This window comes from Ambystoma mexicanum, chromosome 10 (assembly GCF_040938575.1).
Source record: "Ambystoma mexicanum isolate Mex_15411 chromosome 10, UKY_AmexF1_1, whole genome shotgun sequence".
Lineage (NCBI taxonomy): Eukaryota > Metazoa > Chordata > Amphibia > Caudata > Ambystomatidae > Ambystoma > Ambystoma mexicanum.
In genome coordinates, this window is record NC_090932.1 from 1,477,096,297 (window position 1) to 1,477,115,318 (window position 19,022).

General features: G+C 48.8%; 1 protein-coding gene across 8 annotated transcripts in view; it reads right to left on the reverse strand.

The window, feature by feature from the left end:
- KDM2B (lysine demethylase 2B) overlaps positions 1 to 19,022 on the reverse strand; it is a 1,898,564-nt gene that overhangs the window by 502,730 nt on the left and 1,376,812 nt on the right. For 5 of the 8 annotated variants that reach the window (XM_069619581.1, XM_069619583.1, XM_069619582.1 and 2 more), the window contains exon 14: positions 2,957 to 3,046. The exons of the other annotated variants lie outside the window; for them this stretch is intronic. In XM_069619581.1, coding sequence (XP_069475682.1) covers positions 2,957 to 3,046 — 90 coding nt within the window. The remainder of the gene's footprint in view (positions 1 to 2,956; positions 3,047 to 19,022) is intronic. 8 annotated transcript variants of the gene reach the window in all.

Sequence of the window (19,022 nt, forward strand, 5' to 3'; positions counted from 1 at the left end):
TTATATAAAAGATAAAAGGCACAAAGTATTCCAATTGCACTTCACTGTAAGATAATGTACTCAATTGTATCAATACAAGAATTCATAAAGAGAAACAGTCTAAGGTACTAGTCTGTTTCCGCCATAGGAATGAATAAAACGGGCAAGGGAACAGGTAAGGCAGAAGGCTTTACTTACCTCCAAAAGTCAGGACAGGGTTCAAAACAAGCAAAATGAAAGGGTGTCCCATAGAAATGGGGAAAGTTGCAAAAGAAAATCTTGAAACCTTGTACTTGACCTTGCAAGGTGTCTGGGAGATCTCAGATGATGGTATTACATTACATTACATATGCCATAATGTTTCGGGTCATTAAAACTGTGGTGTTGACCACTCGTACCTTGCATGCAGCCATGACTGCCATCTTCATTCTCAATTGACACATCTTTGTGTTCTTCCATTCTTGTGGATGTTTGGAACACCAGAGTGTGGGGGCAGGGAGCAGCCCCCTTTCTGGTTTTGTCAGACCAATAAAGGGGTAAGCCAACCTCAACATATATGGGTCGGAGGACAGGGTTTGCACTTTTTTTTCAATCCTCACATTAACAGCGCTGTTTGAGGCTGGTTTTAGAAGGGAAGGTTTTAGACTTTTTTCATGGATTGCAGAAAAGATGCAACGTGACATGGTTTCGTTCCTCTAGCTTGTCCTCTATAAGATCTATGTCCTCAACTGACTCTTGTGCCTTTATCCCACAAGCAGCTGCGCTCTTTAGCAGTGCTCCATAGGCAAAATGATACTCAATAGGAAATCTAAGGGCTACTTCTGTTATTTTATTTATTTATACCGCGCCAGTAGCCCACGGTCATCGGGCGCACAAACACACAGGGAACAACCATTAAAGACAGGACAAGCAAAAACAGCTATTCAAAGTAGGGCACGGGTAGGAGATACTTGAACACAAAGGTTTTCTGGGAATTTCTAAACAGACCCAGATTTACTTCAGGTCGAAGGGCAGGAGACAGGGAGTTCCAGGATCTTGCCACTCTAACCGGTAATGATCTACCTCCGCCCCTCGAATGCTTGAAGGTTGGACACTCAAGCAGAGACTGGGTTGAGGAATGCACAGTTCTGCATGGGATGTACAAAGACACCAAGGTTTTTAAATACTTGGGAGCGATGGCAAAGATACATCAGTGAGCAATGGTGAGGCTCTTGAAGATGATACGCTCATTAACTGGATGTCAGTGCAAGGCCCTTCTATGTTCCGTAATACTGCATCGTCTTAAGATCTTTTTTGTGATGCGAACCGCATCATTTTGCAGGGTTTGACATTTTCTCAAATTGCTCGAAGAGGCTGCGATCAACAAGGAGTTCCAATAGTCCAATCCAGACAATACCGTAGCTCGGTCAACAGTGGCGCAATTCTTCTCAGAGATAAAAGGGCACAGAGTCCTCAGAAGACACAGGTGGTACTTACAAGTACGAGACAGCGGGCTGATGTGAGCCTCAGCACTAAGCGAGGATTCAATCTGTACACCAAGGGTCTTGACCCGTTTCTGAACCATGATGGAATTTTTGCCTAGATCAAAAGTTTTGTAGCAAGAGCTCACTTTGGTGAGAGCCTGCTGAGAGCCCACCAGCAGGAGCTCCGTCTTGTTTCCATTTAGACAGAGCCAATTTTTGATCATCCAAGATTCTATGTGATTGTACACTCGACAGATTGTTACTACTGGTGGATGCTTGGTGTTACTACTGGTGGATGCTTGGTGTTAAGATGGATTTCTAGAATCTGGCCTAGTTGTAATGAACAGTGTGACAAATTAAGAGCATTTGTCCGTTTTCCCCAGCGGGGAGCCACCCCCTATAAGCCTACGCAGGTGAGCCCGCTTCCGCTTAGCAAGGCCCTTCGTAGGAGTCTGTGCAAGTGGGACATCACCCGGAGTGACTCCCGTCTAGGGGAGGGGGGCCCTGATTCCCACATGGAATTCCCTATACAAGCAACACTATCAGGTGAAGGTACTAGGGTGGATAAGGAGATGGGGAGGGAACAGACTATATTCTCTTTACAGGAAAGAATCTGCAATAACGACTGTGGGTCATGGAGAGCACAAACCTATACATTGTGAAGCACCAAGAAAGTTGCAAAGCATAATTAGTTAGGAACCCTGGAATCTATTATTAAGAGTCTTTGAGAACCCCTTTGAATTAAGTGCAAGTATCAATCCCCAGGAAATAAAAGGGAAACCAGGGGAGAGGCCCCAGGAGTGATAGTACTACACCTTACGACTACTGGAAGAGACTTTGAGAAACCCTCTAAATTAAGCTTAAGTACCAATCCCAGGGAAAACAATGGGAGAGGCCCCAGGAGTAGTGGAGCTACCTCTTACGAACACTGGAATCTATTATGAAGAGACTTTTGAGAAACCCTCTGAATTGAGCACAAGGACCAATCCCAGAGAAAGTAAGGGGAAACCTAGGGGGAAGGCTCCAGGAGTGATGGCACTACACTTTCAACAAGGGTATACTGAACCCCAATAGTGAGAGTTGAATGGAAAGAGTCTGAAGAACTCAAATTAAAAAGGAAGAAGTACAAGAGATTACATACAGAAAGGCTGTCAGAAGGACATTGAGGATATTGATAGGTCCCACAACTTCCAGGATATCCGACCTATGAATATGTACCACGAGTTACAAAAGTGCATTAAAGATAAATATACTCCACTGAGTTGGTTGAATTTCCAGAACGGTTTTCAATTGGAATAACCCTAAAACAAAGCCCATGAAACCAAGTAAGAGGAAAGGTGCCAGAAGATGTATATTCCAAGGGAACATTGTGTTACGTTTTGGGAAGAATTTGAAAGGCATATTATCCATGTGGAAACATGAAAGTTGGGTAAACCTTGAGTGGAGGTATGTGGGGTTGTAAAGGCATTCTCAATGGATCTGGGAACAATAAAGCCCCCCTCCCCTCTCCTTACTGTATGCTTGAAGGCCGGCGTCACCAGGCTCATGTTTTGACATGCGTTGTCGATGTGTGGCATCGAGGCGTTGATCGGTGTGTCGATAACCTCAAAAGAAACGACAGCTATAAAAAGTATTTCTGTGCTGACTCACATGCAACCAACCGAAGGTGGAAAAAAAGAATCTGAGGACGTAGAGTCACAGATGGCCACAAGAACACACCAACTCTCGAAGAAAGTTCAAGGGTTTTTATTAAAATGTTTGAATAGGGTCTCACCAAGGACTGACAATCTCTTCCCCGTGAGCTTTTCCATCCCTAGCCCCAGGATCCCTAAATCTCCAGGTGGTCACTAGAAATCTGTAGGCCCCTACTATCTAAAATCTTGTTAGCTAATGGTAAGGGACTAAAGACAATCGCTTTATCCCTCTTACTCCTGCGGGGGATTCCTAGGTGGATCCCAACATGGAGTCCAACAAGAAAAGTGATGTTAAGGAGTGGCGCCTTTCCAGTCACGCAGGTCTCACATGTTCTTTATCCCTCACGCTCTTATACTCCTCGCACTGATGTACTAGCCCTTCTTCCGACTCTCCCTACTTTCTCTTCCTCCCACTCTCCTTTCTCTCCCTTTCTGTGTACCTCCAATGTTCTTCTGTCTTCTGCTACTCACCTCATCTCTCTACTACTCTCCCCACCTTCTAGTCTCCACCCTCCTTCCTCTGCTCCCACTCTACACTGCACTCCAAAATTCCCTCTATCAATCACCCACCTTCCTCACTCAGCCTCACTTCCCTACATACCCACTTTGTCCCACTCACTCATCTTAATCGCCATGCACACACTCACAAGTGCCACTTTCTCTCACAAATCAATACCTCACTTTGTACACGTCCACCTTTATACTCCTCCTCCTACTCCCCCCTCCCATTGGTTACTGGCGCCTGTCTAATTTCCCCTCGGTCAATCTCTATCTTATTATTTCACCATGTTTGGGTCAAACAGGTGAGAGGCTTTCAAGTCCAGCCCATTCTCAAATGTGGGTCTGCCGATGTTTTGTAATGGCAGTCTGCAACAAAAGCAGCCAATTTCTTATTTGTGTGGTCTTCGCTGCCCTGTTCACCGGTCGGCCATGTATGGCTCTGTTGCTTTTTGCTGTTCACTCCCGGCTTTCTCACTGGTGGGATGTAAGTTCCCTTGGTCAAGCAAGGACATCGGACATACTGGAACAGGGCATGGCAGATATGGGGTGATAAGTGGTACTTGCCAATTGTAGGCATTGACATGTTAGGGGAACAGAGACTGGGGCCCTCCCCACTCCCTCACTTCGGCTCAGGAGCAGGACTGGCTCTGGCAGGCCTCCTACCCCAAATTGAGAAGGGTCCGCATCCCCCTCTTGACAGGGCCAGACCCCAAACCAATATATATTACAAACTTTACTTACCCAGTAGACTTCTTTCTGTAGCTTGCATCTGCTTAAAATAACATCCATTGCATAGGCCACCATATAGTGGTTGGTACAGAGTGTTACATGTTGTTTTTCTTTTTCAGATTCGAAAAGAGGGCGTTCCAGTAATACTATCCCTAATCTATGTGGACACTATTCCTCATGTGTCGACACCCTCCAATTGATTTTCTCCTGTAAGCACATGAGGGTTTTGTCTTTTCTTTTAAAATCTGTGGTATTGTGCCTTTGGTCCCAAGAGAGTAGGATGGGTGGGCACAAGGAATTCTAAGCAGATAAAATCCACAGAAAAACTATTACTGGTAAGTAGTATATGCCTTCTGGGGCTGGTGAATCTGTTTAGATTCACATGTTTTGCATAGATTAGCAAGCAGTATCCTATTGCAGCGGAGGGTGAGCGGAAGGAACAGTTGCGAACACATTATTCGGTATTGCTTGACCTACTTAAGAATCATTTCTGGCTTGCTGGTCTACACAGTAGCACTCTGTCAAAGCGTGTACTGAACTCCACATTGCTGCAAGTGGTACATTTGCGAGAAAAGCAAACGTTGCTACTGTGCTGCATGTAGAATGTGCTCTTGGTGTAAACGGTAGAGTTGTGTTTGCTAGAATATAACAACATTGTATGCATCTTAAAGTCCATCTGGCAATAGTTGCCTTAATGACCGAGTCCCCTTCCCTACCTGGAGCCATTGACACTAAGAATTAATCAGTATTAAAAATGTATTTTGTTGAGGTAGTACATGACTGGCCGACCTACATCAAGTGTGTGGTAAGCTCTTTCACCAACATTTTGGGAATTTTGAAGGAAGGTGTGTAATTTAATGGATGGTCAGCATGAAATGCGGGTATACATTTAGGGCTAAAGCTTGGATGGGTTCTTAAAACGACCTTGTGTTTGTGTATTATGACAAAAGGTTCTAAAGGTGACTAAGCTTGTAACTCAATTATCCTTCTTATTGACATAACAGCAATGAAGTGAGCTACCTTGTACGTAAGTTCTTTAAATAAATATTTTTGCATGGGTTCAAAAGGAGCTCCCATTAATGTACGCAAGACAATAGTGAGATCGCAATGTGGCAGCGAGTAAGATACTGGAGGGGGGATTAGTTTTACACTTTCCATAAAAGCTAGAACTTTCCACCATGATATTTTGTGCCAAGATGTAAAGTAACCAGCCATTGCAGACAGATGAACTTTAAGTGAATTGTAAACTGGAACTAGTAGGAAAAGAAGGTCAATAATATCAGCCTGGGTACAATCTGCCCGGTGTGAGAAACCTGTAGGTGTCTCACCCGCTAGTCCCCGGGGATCTGTCATTCAGGTGGCCAGGCCACGGCCTTCCCTATTGGATCCAGTTGCTGGGGTTGGACCAGTGCAGGAGGACCACCTGGATTGGGGGGGGAAGGTGTGGGGGAGGTCGTTCAGGGAGTGGAAGTGGGACACTGAAAGGGTGAGATGCGGTATCCCATTCTTTATGGCAGCTTTTCCCCATCCTACCAGGTAGGATGACTAGAAACTCAACACCCCCCTTTTCCGATACAAACACCTTCTCATGGACAGTTCATTGTGAGCGACAACTGACTAACACCAGAGCTGTATACCTGACATGTCCCAACAAAAGGGTCAGGCAGAGTCAGGCCATTACGATAACTACACACACCTGACTCCCATTACACTTCCCCACATGGATAAAAGGCGGAGCATGAAAGCACACGCTGAGCAAGGCCAAACATACGAAGAAGCAGCTATTTTGAGACAGCAGTTTAAACTGAGGAAAAAGGCAGAGAGGTCTGAGAGGACGACAAGGAGGGAATTTCCCTTGCCCTTTTCAACCCAGAACCACAACTTTCAAGAAGCCTCAAGGGAAAGAAACAGAAGACCAGGAATTGTAGCTGACAAATGGTGCAGGGTGTGTCAACAGTACACGGGGCCCTCCCACACTGATAGCCAGGGCGGGGAGAAGCGATTGCCACCAGGGTACCGTCCTCGACTCCGAAAGCCAAGCAACGCCAACGAGATCAGCACAGCCGGTGAGTTTGAGAACCAGACTGTTATACTCAAGGTTGCAAGCAGCAACATTGTTTGAAGAAAGAGAACTTTGGGGAAACTAAGATTAGTACCAGATACAGAGTGGTCCAGCATCACATGGGTGCTCATTTGAAGGTCTGTTTGTTGCCCCCCCCTTCTGAGTGGGGAAGAATTGTTGAACTGTAAAACCGAAGTGGTCCTGCAGCGGGTCGCGTTGAATCCCGTGCACACTCGAAAGTCTTTGATGGTCTGCAAGCTGAAATTGGTCTGAGCCCGACTGAGGGGGATCCTGGGTGAACAACACCCGTGAAGATTGTTGAGGCAAGTGTGAACCCGACTGAGGGATACCTGTGAAAAGGGGTGAACAGTAGCACCCGAGAGGATTGAGGCAACTGTGAACCCATCTGAGGGAAGCCTGCGATTATGGGTAAACTAACACACCCGAGAAGAGTTGTTGCAAATGTGAACCCGACTGAGGGATGACTACAAATTGAAGTTGGTCTGAACCCGACTGAGGGAGGCTAACAGTGATGGAGGGATCAGACCCGGACTGAGGGGGATCCTGGGTGAAGAGTAAATCACCCTACGTGAATATTGAGAAAGGAACTTTTCTTTGTTTATGGGACATCAGGTCTTCTAAGTCAAGAGAGTTTGCACAAAAGAGTTTTGGGCACAGAAGGCCCTGATGTTGGTTAAAGAAACTGCGACCTCTGCTGTGCTCAAGTGACCCGCCTCGTCCTGCGCTAAAAACGTGGGGAAAGGAGGACCCGGCCTACAAATCCTGACTCATCATTTTGCGAACACTTCTGTTTTTTTGTGTACATTATTCCACACTATTTTGTAGCATAGCGGTAAGGACCAGAAATCGTTTTTTTTAGTATAGGCCCTTTTATTTGACTAGACTCTACAAGGACAGTATTATTAGATGGTCGTAGCTTGCTCCCATCTTGGATTTAAGTTTAGATTAGGTGTTTATCTCACCCATTATGCAGTTGGATAAACACCCCGGAATTGTGATCACTTGGGTTTGTCTTACTTTGATACCATGCCTTCCTTACACTGGTTACAATTAATGGGGTTAGGTTTTTGGTTACACCAAATAAATCTCTTCCACGTATTATAGCAGCAATGTCTTGTGTTAGGGTTCCTTGCTTCACATAGTATTTTCATACATCGAGTGGCCAATTTGTAAATGTCCAAACTGACCTCAGGAGCCATGCTTTCAGGTTGGTAGCTTCAGGGTTTGGATGTGATATTTGATGTTTTCTCTGAGTGAGGAGATTGTGCACTGGAAGAAGTTTGTTTGGGGGCGGGGAAGGGGCATGGACCTTTACAGTAGGTGTGGGTACCATGGCTGTCTTTGTCCATACCAGAGCAATGGGAATCATTGTGAGTTTGTCCTGGTGTAATTTCATAACTATCCTGCCTAATGGAGGTGTTGGGGGAGTGGGCAGGTGGCCTACTGAAACCCCATGTTGCAAAGATCTTTCGGAGTGTATTGGTGGGGAGTTTGCACTTGTGTTCGGTTAATAGAACCCTGCTTACCCGTCTGCCAGACAATTTTTAACCACTGGAAAGTGTACCTGAACTTAAATGTCCTTTAGAATATAACAGTGCCATAGGTTTTGTGCTAGCACCAACAGTGTTTTTGGGTGAGTGTTGCCATCTTTGTTTGCAAAACTTGGTTGTGATGTTGTCTGTCGACGAGAATGCTTTTTCCAACAAAGACGTTTTAAAAAGGAGAACGAATTACCAGGTTACTCACCGTAGTGACCACCTTACTCCTAGTCCATAGTCCCCTTTCCTCCATACTTATGGGACATCTCTCCGTCCTGTGGGACGGGACCAGAGCACTTTGTAAAAAGCATCCACATTTTTTTCAAAAATTTGTCCCTCCTCTCTTTCCTGCGCGGGGCCCGGCACGCGGCCGTAACCCCGCCCACCTTGGCTCTGCCCCGCGCATCGCTCATCAGTCCTTTTCTATTGCAGGGTCAAAGAGCATTAGCAATAACAGAGGAACCTTATTAGAGGGGACGGCGGGCGGGCGTATGGAGGAAAGGGGACTATGGACTAGGAGTAAGGTGGTCACTACGGTGAGTAACCTGGTAACACAGAGTTCTTCCGCTTCCCAATTGCTCGATGAACTAGAGGAAGAGGTGGGAAGGCGTAAGCACTCATGTTGTGCCATGGAATCTCGAGAGCATCCCGCAGAGAGGAGGCTCTCAGCCCCCCTCTGGAGGCATACCGAGGAAGCTTCTTATTTACCACCGTAGCGAAGAGGTCCACCTCCGGTGTGCCCCAACGCAAGAAAGTCATGAGAGGACCTCCGCCTCAACTCCTACTCGTAGCTGACCACTGTCCGCCGGCTGAGGGCATCCGCTGTGACATTCAGCTGGCCCGGGATGTGCACCGCAAGCAGTCAGACGCCATGAAGCATGGCCCACTCCTATATCTGGATGGACAGATCAACCAAAGGTGCCCACCCCGCAGGCAACAAAACATTGTGCGGAAGGGGTATCCGAGCATTCCGGTCATAAACTGACCGATAAGGATGCGCACAAGGCCGAGAAACCAGCCCTACACCTGAGGCCGATGGCGAAGCTGTAGGGGTAGCGTTCAAAATGGCCGCCGCGGTCGTGGCGGGAACGGGCGCCATTTTGTCATCACCTGAGGGGAACTGCGGCACGTGAGGAAGTGAGGCAGGGGTCCCCGTCGATGGATCAGGGGTCTTAACTTTAGCCTTAACATAAGGAACCTCGGCAGAGCCGGTACTCTGAGGCCTGGAATGTTTCCGCGACATACCAACCGCCACTTGAGCCTTCGAAGGAAGAGCCTCGGCACTGCCAGTAAAAGAAGAAACTTTCTTCTTTGCCCCCTCAACAGATCTGGTGTCACCACAAGAGCGGGAACGGTGTGCTGTCACCGACAGGGCCTTGCCCGGCCCCTCAGATCTGTTGGTATCCTTCGCCTCTGTACGAGGGACCTCGGACCTAGGCCTGGTAGAAGCCTCATCGGCATGGGCCTCGAACATCCGTTCGGTAATCTCAAGCCCAGCCAAGACCTCGGGGCGTACCCTGGTTTTGTTTTTGAGGGAAGCCGAAAGAGCGGCCTCAGAGCAAGCTCCGGTACCCCACGACTCAGTAGAACTGGGTCTACACACAGCCCCCACAGGAGGGGCCTCGGAGTGTACTCTGGTGATCACAGGCCCCTTACGGAGACCATCGGAGAAAACTCTGGCAGAATTATTAGGCCCGAAAGGCACCTCAGGGCGAACCCCGGTAACAGAGCGATCAACGCCCCTACCGGCTCGAGAGGAAACCAGGAAGGTATGCCCCGGCCGGGGGGCTCTGAAAATTAAAGAACTTACCGGGCGTTTTTTCTTCTCGTCGATGAACGCCTGAAAAGGAGAAGGAGGAATCCGTCCGAACACCTCCTCCCACCGCTCCAACCGACGTTGAAGTGCCCAGACCGAAAGGGAGTCACAGTAAAAACAGGAGTCCCAACGGTGTTCCGGACCCAAACACTCTAAACAAAGAGGATGGGGATCCGCCCTCGCAAAGCGACGGTGACACGATGAACAGTCTGGAAAATCTAGTTTAAAAGACAGACTAGTAAACGAATGCTAGCGAGAGCCAGAGAGGGGAAAAAAGGGAAGAAAATCTTCCGAGGATGCAAGTGCGTCCGGCCCCGATCGTGCGGAGAAAAGACCGATGGGCGATGCGTGGGGCGGAGCCAAGGTGGGCGGGGTTACGGCCGCGTGCCGGGCCCCGCGCAGGAAAGAGGGACGGACACATTTTTGAAAAAAATTTGGATGCTTTTTACAAAGTTCTCCGGTCCCGTCCCACAGGACGGAGAGATGTCCCATAAGTATGGAGGAAAGGGGACGGGACGTAGCAGTATGTATGCGTTATCTTCTTTGGTTAATTGATCAATTTCCTTGAGATGTTGGCGGTGCGCCCAAACCTGCTAGGGATACATGTGATGTGCTTGTTACTTGTACTGGCAGTGATACAAAGTGTCTCCCTTTCAGCATATTGTCAAGCATCCACCAATGATGGCTTTTTCTATGTTTTGCAAGACTACCACTAGATCGTCCAATTCACATGGACTTTGAGACCACTGTTCCGCCAAACACTGCTGTATTGGTCACATGTGGAATAATATAAATACACAATGACATCATTCCTAGCTGCTTCAGTACCCTTCTTACTGTTCTTTGCAGACCTGATGCCTAACACAGGATTTGTGCTCGAAAGACTTGTACTCCCAACTAGAGCTGGCTAAGCTTTTGCTTGTTGAGTGTCTACTGCTGCACCTAGAAACATATTGTTTTGATTTCTTTTGATTGAAAAGGCATTGGAGTAGAGTGACTGTTTCCTGAATGTGATAGAAACACTATTATAATCCAGTCGTCCAGCTAGGGTAGACTGGAACAGCTTTACGTAGCAGATGTGCAGCAAAGACAGGTAGCACTCTGCGGTCTACCCACAATGCTCATTCAACTGCAATTCTGAAGGGGAGAAGCTTGAATTGAAAAAGTCTTTTGTCTATTGTGAACCAGATATATTTGCGATGACCCGGGAACATTGAATATGAAAGATGCCCATTTTAATGTTTCAATATGGTCATGTAATCTCGCTTTTGAAGCAAAAAAATGACTTCTGGTAAGGTAGTCATTCAGAACTTTTTAAGGTTTACATATTGGTTTGCTGGCTTTCGGTCTAAACAACTCTTTTGGTTTTGTCTTTTTTTGCTACTAGGAAATACAAAGAATACATTCCTGTGTTTACCTATTTTGCTGGAACATCATCTAATCTATCCCTTTAAGATGAGTGCTTGAATCTTGCAGCAGTGATGGGAAAATTTTGAGGTAGTTTCCTGTTTTTTGGTGATTGTGAGGTTTTGATGTTAATTCTATGCAATACCCTTTCATTACCATGCTCAAAAACGCTCTGGTCTTATGTGATCCCCCTTCCGTGCGTGGGCGTATGATGCAATTCTACCCCCTACCCGGGTGACATGGGAGGGGACTACCACCGGGTAGTTATTTAACAGCCTAGGCTGCCCGCTATTGGTTTGGCCTCTGCGTGTTCTGCCCCTATGTAAATTACACTGGGCTTCTTAGTAAACCTGCACTTGAGTCTGAACCTGAACACCAGGTGCTACCAGATGGATAGCCGGTTTGGTTTGATGAATGGCTGGATAACTGGCCATGAAAAAGACGTCTTTCAGCAGATGTATTTCTATGCTCGAAAGTACAACCTTGGATTTTGCTTAATCCTTTCATTGTTTTGCATTCTTTTTTAGCCTTTTCCAGAACCTATCAATTGGTGTTCCTCTTAGGTAAGATTTGCACAGAACTGGTAAATCTTCCTGATCTGGGTCAACCCCAGAACCTTTTGCTTGATTAGTGGGATATTTTTCCATAATACCTCAGTAAGTGGGAACCTTTTTCCACCCTCACATTTTAACTCTTTTAATGGGTGTCATTTTTAAGACTCTCCATAGTGTCTTTTTAAAGTTATCCTGTTTAACAATTTATTGGCAATAAGTGCCCGTAGTTGCTGGGTTGCCCCAGGGGCTCCCCTTTTAACTTTCTTGTGCCAACATTGAGGAAACTACACTTCCGAAGGGTAGAAGAACAAGTTATTTACCATATCTGGTAACGTTCTTTCGATGGGATGTTCCTCCGACGTATTCCACATCTATGAAAGGTAATGTCCACAGCTCTGCTGCTTCGGAAAGTTTTCGGCAGAGGGTGTCCTGCGTCGATCTGTGTCCCTCGAGGGCCTCCGTCGAGGGTCGACGTCACCGGATGTTATATACAGGATGCACGGCGCCCGTAGCCTCAGTTGTAGTTTTTTCCCAGAACGTGTGGCACCAATCTCCTGCCAGTATGCCTGTAGATAGCCTTGTGGAAACTTAAGCTGCAATCGCAGTAGAGGGGCAGGCTGGGAGGGCGATGTGGAACACATCAGAGGAACATCCCATCGAAAGAACATTAGCAGATACGGTAAGTAACTTGTTCTTCGAGGGGATTGTGTCCGCCGACATATTCAACATCTATGGCAGACTCCCTAAAACTGCCTTACCAAAGGCCAAATCCTGCCCATGGATGGAGTCCAAGGAATAGTATCTCACAAAGTATGGACAGAGGCCCATGTGGCTGCTTCGCAAATATTGCGAATAGGAACGCTCCTCTGTAGAGCAGTGGAGGCAGCCACACCCCTAGTAGAGTGAGCCTGTAAGGCTACTGGAGGGTCCTTTCCCGCCACACGGTAACACTCGGAGATCGTCAAAATGATCACTCTGGACAAGGTCTGCTTAGAAACAGCCTGACCCAAGCGCCTTCCAGCATAACCAACAAAGAGCTGATCGTCCACTCTGACCCGGGACATCCGTGAGAGATAGAAACTCAAAGCTCTCCTAGGATCCAACCTATGGAGCCTCTCCTCTTCCTTACCAGGATGTGGAGGAGGATAAAACACCGGAAGAATCACCTTCTGGCTCAAATGGAATTCCGACACAACCTTCGGAAGAAAAGAAGGCTGCACCCGCAGGACAACCCTGTCCTTATGGACAACAGTAAAGGGTGGCTTGGCGGAAAGTGCCTGCAACTCACTCACTCGGAAGTGACCGCAACTAAAAACACAGTTTTAAAGGACAACAGTCGCAACGGACAAGAATGTAAGGGCTCAAACGGAGCTCCCATTAGGAACTTTAAAACCAAATTCAGATCCCATCCCGGCACCTGGAAAGGCGACAGTGGAAACACATTAGTTAGCCCTTTTAGAAACGGGGAAATCAAAAGGAATCTTAAAATAAGAAGATTCTTCAGACGAGCGCTTAAATATGGACAGCGCCGCCAGATAACCCTTAATGGTACCCACTTGCAGGCCCTTGTGGGCTAAAGAAAGCAAAAAAGACAAAACCAAAGGAATGGAACATTGGAAAGGATCCACATTCTTTACCCTGCACCAGTCACAGAACTTTCTCCAACGGCAACGGTACAGGGATTTCGTTGCAGGCCTTCTGGCTGAAAGCAACACCTCCATCACGTCTTCGGGGAGGTCCCAATACTTATACCTCAACCTTTCAGATACCAAGCATGAAGGCTGAGAGACTTGACCTCTGGATGGAGAACCCGACCCCCCCTCCCGTGACAGCAGATCGTCATCTCGGTAGGGAAGACGGCGTGGAGGGCAGATGGACATGTCTAGAAGGTCCGGGTACCACGCTCTCCTGGCCCATGCCGCAGCAAGGAGGATGATTTGGGAACAGAACCTCTGTAACACTTGCGGAATGACGGGGACTGGAGGAAACGCATACAGCAGTGGGAAGGACCACTCCACCACAAACGCGTCCCCTAAGACTCCTCTTAGGGGAAATTCCCGTGAGCAGAATCTTTCACACTTCCGGTTGACACTGGTGGCGAAGAGATCCACTTGTGGGGTTCCCCAAAGGGCAAAGATCTCCAAAAGAACTTCCTGAGCCAGCTCCCACTCGTGAGAGACCGTGCTCTGCCTGCTCAGAGCATCCGCCGCTGCGTTTTTGTCTCCGGCCAGATGAACTGCCGATATCGAAATTTCCTGCTGGATGGCCCAGAACGAGAGCTGCATCGCCTCCCTGCACAACGGGAGTGACCCTGCCCCCCTTTAATGTTGAGGTAGTGCATGGCCACTGTATTGTCCGCCATAATCAGGACATTCTTCCCCCGTACAGACGGCAGAAAAGCCTTCAGGGCTAGCCTGACAGCCCTCAGCTCTAACAGATTGATGTGGAGTCTGGACTCCAACAGAGACCCATGTCCGCTGGCTGTCAACTCGTAGGCATGAGTGCCCCAACCTGTGAGGGAAGCGTCCGTCACGATCGTCACCTCCAGCCATGGTTGCCAAAATGGTGCTCCCTTCATCAGATTACCTCTGTCGGCCCACCATAGAAGATCCTGGGCGACCGAGGTCAGAATCTGAACTGGATCCGACATCCTGCCGGAGAACTGCGACCACTGCATCTTGAGAGCCCACTGCAGGGATCTCATCCGCAGCCTGGCACCAGGAAAATGCAGGATGCCATGAGGCCAAGCAACCAAGAATTTGAACGCCAGGAGACTCTGGGCACGTTGAAACTTGTCCACCATCTGCAGAATGTGATGAGCCCTAACCTGGGGAGGCAAACACTGCCCCAGGGATGTGTCGAGCACTGCTCTGATGTATTGGAGCCGCTGGGTAGGTGTCAAATGTGACTTCTTTAAATTGAGGGAGAAGCCTATCTTGTGAAGGGAGTGGCAGGTGACGGACAGATGATCCAGGGCTTGCTCAGGAGAGCGCGCCCTGATCAACCAATCGTCCAGGTAGGGGTAGACGTGAATTCCCCCTTTCCTGAGATACACTGCCACCACCACCATCAGCTTGGTGAAGACCCTCAGGGCAGAGGTCAATCCGAACGGCAGGACCCGAAACTGAAAATGCGAGTCGCCAACCGCAAACCTCAGGTACTTCCTGTGCTTGGGATGAATCGGCACATGAAAGTAAGTATCCTTGAGATCTAGAGACACCAACCAATCCTGGAGTTGAAGGGCCTGGAGGACTTGAGAGAGAGTAACCATCTTGAACTTGTCGTTCCTGAGGAGCTTGTTCAACCCACTCAAGTCCATGATGGGTCTCAATCCCCCGTCTTTTTTCGGCATCAAAAAATAAGGGGAATACCATCCCTTGTTCCTCTATGCTACAGGCACCAGTTCTATGGCACCTTTCTCCAGCAGGAATAGGATTTCCTGCGCAAGGAGCAGATCTGGATGCTTCAAAGAGAGCTTCCTCGGTGGATTGTCGTGAGGCCTCTGCCGGAAGGGAAGACAGTAGCCGTGGGCTACGATCACCATAACTAACACATCTGAAGTAATGGCCCGCCATTCTCCAAGATGCTGCGCAAGTCTGCCCCCAACCGGCGAACCATGGGACATGGCCTCATGACTGAGCGGACACGGCTGCAGCAGTGCCTAAGGGCAAAGAGGCAACTGCCCGAGCGGCTTTGGCACCCCGAGTACCTTGCTTTCCACCCCTGGTACTCCTGCGGTGGCCCCTTTGACTGGCAGCTCCTCTTGATCTACCAAAGGAAGAGGTACCTCCCATCCATTGCTGTCCCCTAGGATGAAAAGGCGGAGGTTGACGTACTGCAGCGCTCAAAGACTGCTGCAGCTTTGGAGGTCTGCAACCTCTCAAGGCTCTCGTCAGCCTTGCTGCCAAACAGATGAACACCATCAAAGGGCATGTTCAGAAGACGGGCTTGCACATCAGGAGCAAACCCAGACTTCAGCAACCACGCAAACCTGCGTATCACGGTGCTCGCAGCCATGGACCGGCTGACACAGTCTGCTGTGTCCAAACCCGACTGAAGGGATTCGCACATGGCGCCCTTGCCGTCTTGCACGAGGGCTAGAAAACCATCCCTTTTTTTCCCCCTTCAGGAATATTCTCAGCCACCAAAGACGCACAGTTCCACAGAGTGTGTGTGAATCTTGCTAAGGCATAAGTGGAGTTGACAGACTTCAATGCCATACCCCCAGCCGAAAATACCTTCTTTGCCCAACCATCAAAGCGCGAATCGTCCCTATCAGGAGGGATGGTAGGGTACGCAGCCTGCTTCGAGGAGGCCGTAGCCGCCTGCACCACCAAACTCTCCGGAATAGGGTGCATCGATAAGTAGCAGGGGTCACTACCGGGTCAGTGGGCGGACCTTGATCCAGGATGTCCATCAAATCATCCTGTGAAAAATCAACAGGTGGAGCAGACCACCCCAAGTATTCGGTCACCCTTGACATGAGACTCCGATAGGAGGAATCTGCATGCGCCCCAGGCTTAGGTCGGCTAAACTGCACCTCCAGTGAGGTGTCAAGGCCACTAGCGTCATGCAATGAATGATGGAGTTCCTCCATCTGACTATGCCCAGACAAAAGGTCATCAGGGACATCAGGAGGCACAGGCAAGGCCATCTCCTCATCAGACAGTTCCTCAACCTCTGAAATATCCTGTAAAGGTTGGAAAAACGCCAATCTAGGAGGAGGAACAGAAAAGGGCTCAAAAACATGAATCAGCGTCGACCGAGGCGCCGAAGACTTCTTCGAAACAGAGCCCCGAGAGTGTCCCGAAGGACACGGTGCCGATGGCATTGACGCCTTCTTGGAAGGCTTCACAGGTTCCGACGGTCTCGATGGCGTCGAGGACTGGGACCTGGCACGGCTATGGCGATCTCCCTTGTCCGATCGGGACCTCGACCGCTCCAGATGATTGCGCTGACCGCCCGAGCCCGAAGGCGTGCGAGTGGTGGACCGAGCCTGTTCCCCGCTGGCTCCTTTCGAAGGCGCGGCTGGAACTGTGCCCTGCGACTCGAAAATCACTATCATCTGCTGGCGGAATGCATCCCATTCGGCCGGCGACGAATAGTTGGTGGGACAAGTCAACCATCTGGCGGAGTCCGCCTCCGACGATGACGGGGAAGGCGACAGCGCTTCCTAGAATGCCTCGATGAGGCAGAGGAATGGCGGGAACCACTCCTAGACCGATACCCCGTGGATTTTCACTGACGTGGAGAGTCGCCCCTCGAGTCATGGGTTGAAAGCCCAGCAGATTTAGATTTACGTGGCTTAGACACCCTACCTACCTTCAATTTCCCCCTTATGTTCCCGCAAGGCCTTAGACGTCAGGGACTGGCAATCCTTGCAGTCGTCGGTGGTGTGGCTTTCGCCAAGGCACCAGACGCTGATGTCGTGCATGTCCGTGATGGACATCTTCGAACCGCAGTCCCAACATTTTTTAAAGCCAGACTTCAGGGTAGTAAAAGAAGATGAAGACATCGTACACGAAGAAAGAATCAAGCGTGCCGAGATTCCGAAGCAAACAGGTTTGCGGAAAAAACGGAACTGAGGCTACAGCGCCGTGCGTCCTATATATAACATCCGGTGACGTCGACCCTCGACGGACAACGGATTGACGTCATCGACACAGGACACCCTCTGCCGAATATTTTCCGAAGCAGCACAGCTGTGGACATTACCTGTCATATATGTGGAATACGTCGGAGGACACAATCCCCTCGAAAGGATCTTTGGATCCCTTTTATATTTTGTAAGTGAAACCAGCACACCCACCTTATGTGGAGTGCTGGGGAGATACATTGTATCTATCCCCTTTCACACTAAAACTAACAATTCTGTTACAGTTACAAGCTTACCTTCAATGGCTGGTGGCAGTGATACCTTGTATTAATTTGGTGCAACTTTACCGCAGGCTGTGTTCACAGCTGCAGTAAAGGGACCTAAAGGTGTTCATTTTTACCAAAATGGCCCGTGTCTTCTTATTTTGCCATTTTAGGGTTTCTTTTCGTTTCCATGACATCTAGGGTGGGAACTTCCTTTTTGTGATTTTTGTCTTCTGGACTCCCCGCCCAGGCTCCAGTCTGTGAGAGCAGGAAGTGTGGGAGGAGTCCGAAACTTCCCAGCCCTTTGGCTTACACCTTGCTTGAATGGGGACACATCCCAGTGGGGGGCCGGCTGTCCTGATTGGACAACCAGACCACCCCTTCTTGTAAAATGCGGGGAGTAAATGCAGAGGTTGTGCTGTAATTCCTGATAAATACTGCGAACCTGGAAGCTGAAGACATGTCGACCATTGGAACTTAAACCGAAGAGGATGGTGAAGGAAAAGCAGCGGAAACAATATCCAGCGACCAGAGAGCCTGCTGTGTAACCGAACCTGCTGTAGTCCTTCCTTCCAACTGACCTGGGGACTCTGAAAATGACGACCCCGAACCAGAGCCTGGTGGGACCCACTAGACTCAAGAAGACCTGGATTTTGAGCCATCCCACGACCTTGCATTGTTGCAATACCCCAATACCCTGGGACTTCAAGCCATTATGCGGTGCACGGCCTTCCGAATTCCGAATCTCGCTGAAACTTCGTGGGCATCCTGGTGGATCCCCAGAGACACGAATCGAGTCCGAAAGGTTTTGTAACAACGAGAATTCAACCGCGATTTTCTGTCTTCTTCTGTGCTCCTTGAAAAGGCACCAAATCTGCAGAACCACATTCAGCTGCGAGGGAAACCTTGCCTAGAGCCTTCTTCATCGATCCCGGCTGCAAAGTCCCTTCTGAGATCTTGTTTTCAATCACCACGCCAAGGAATCCATTGACCAGATATTTGGCTGCAGACCCTGAAGTTCAACTGCTGCAAAATCTTCTTCAAGGCTGAGGTACTGTGTTGGCTTGGGTATGTACTTACCTTAGGCCCGTTATGATTTCTGTGTAGTTGTGGGTTGTTTTCTGTGATGGGGAGGCCTCTCATCTAGTGCACCCAGTCCCACTGCTAGAATCCTGCTGGGGTGTCTTCTGCAAAGCCCCTGGACCCTCTTCTAACTCAGAAGTAAAGTACTCACCTGTTTGCCCAGTTTTCCTAAGGAATTCTGTCTTTTGCTACTAAAGAACCTATCCTGGCACTCCCTGTTGGTCACTAGTCCTAGTGACCCCCCTCCCCCCCTTCTGCCACTGAGAACACTCATGCTCCAAGAATAAGGGAAAGACGTTCAAGGGATTGGGACTTC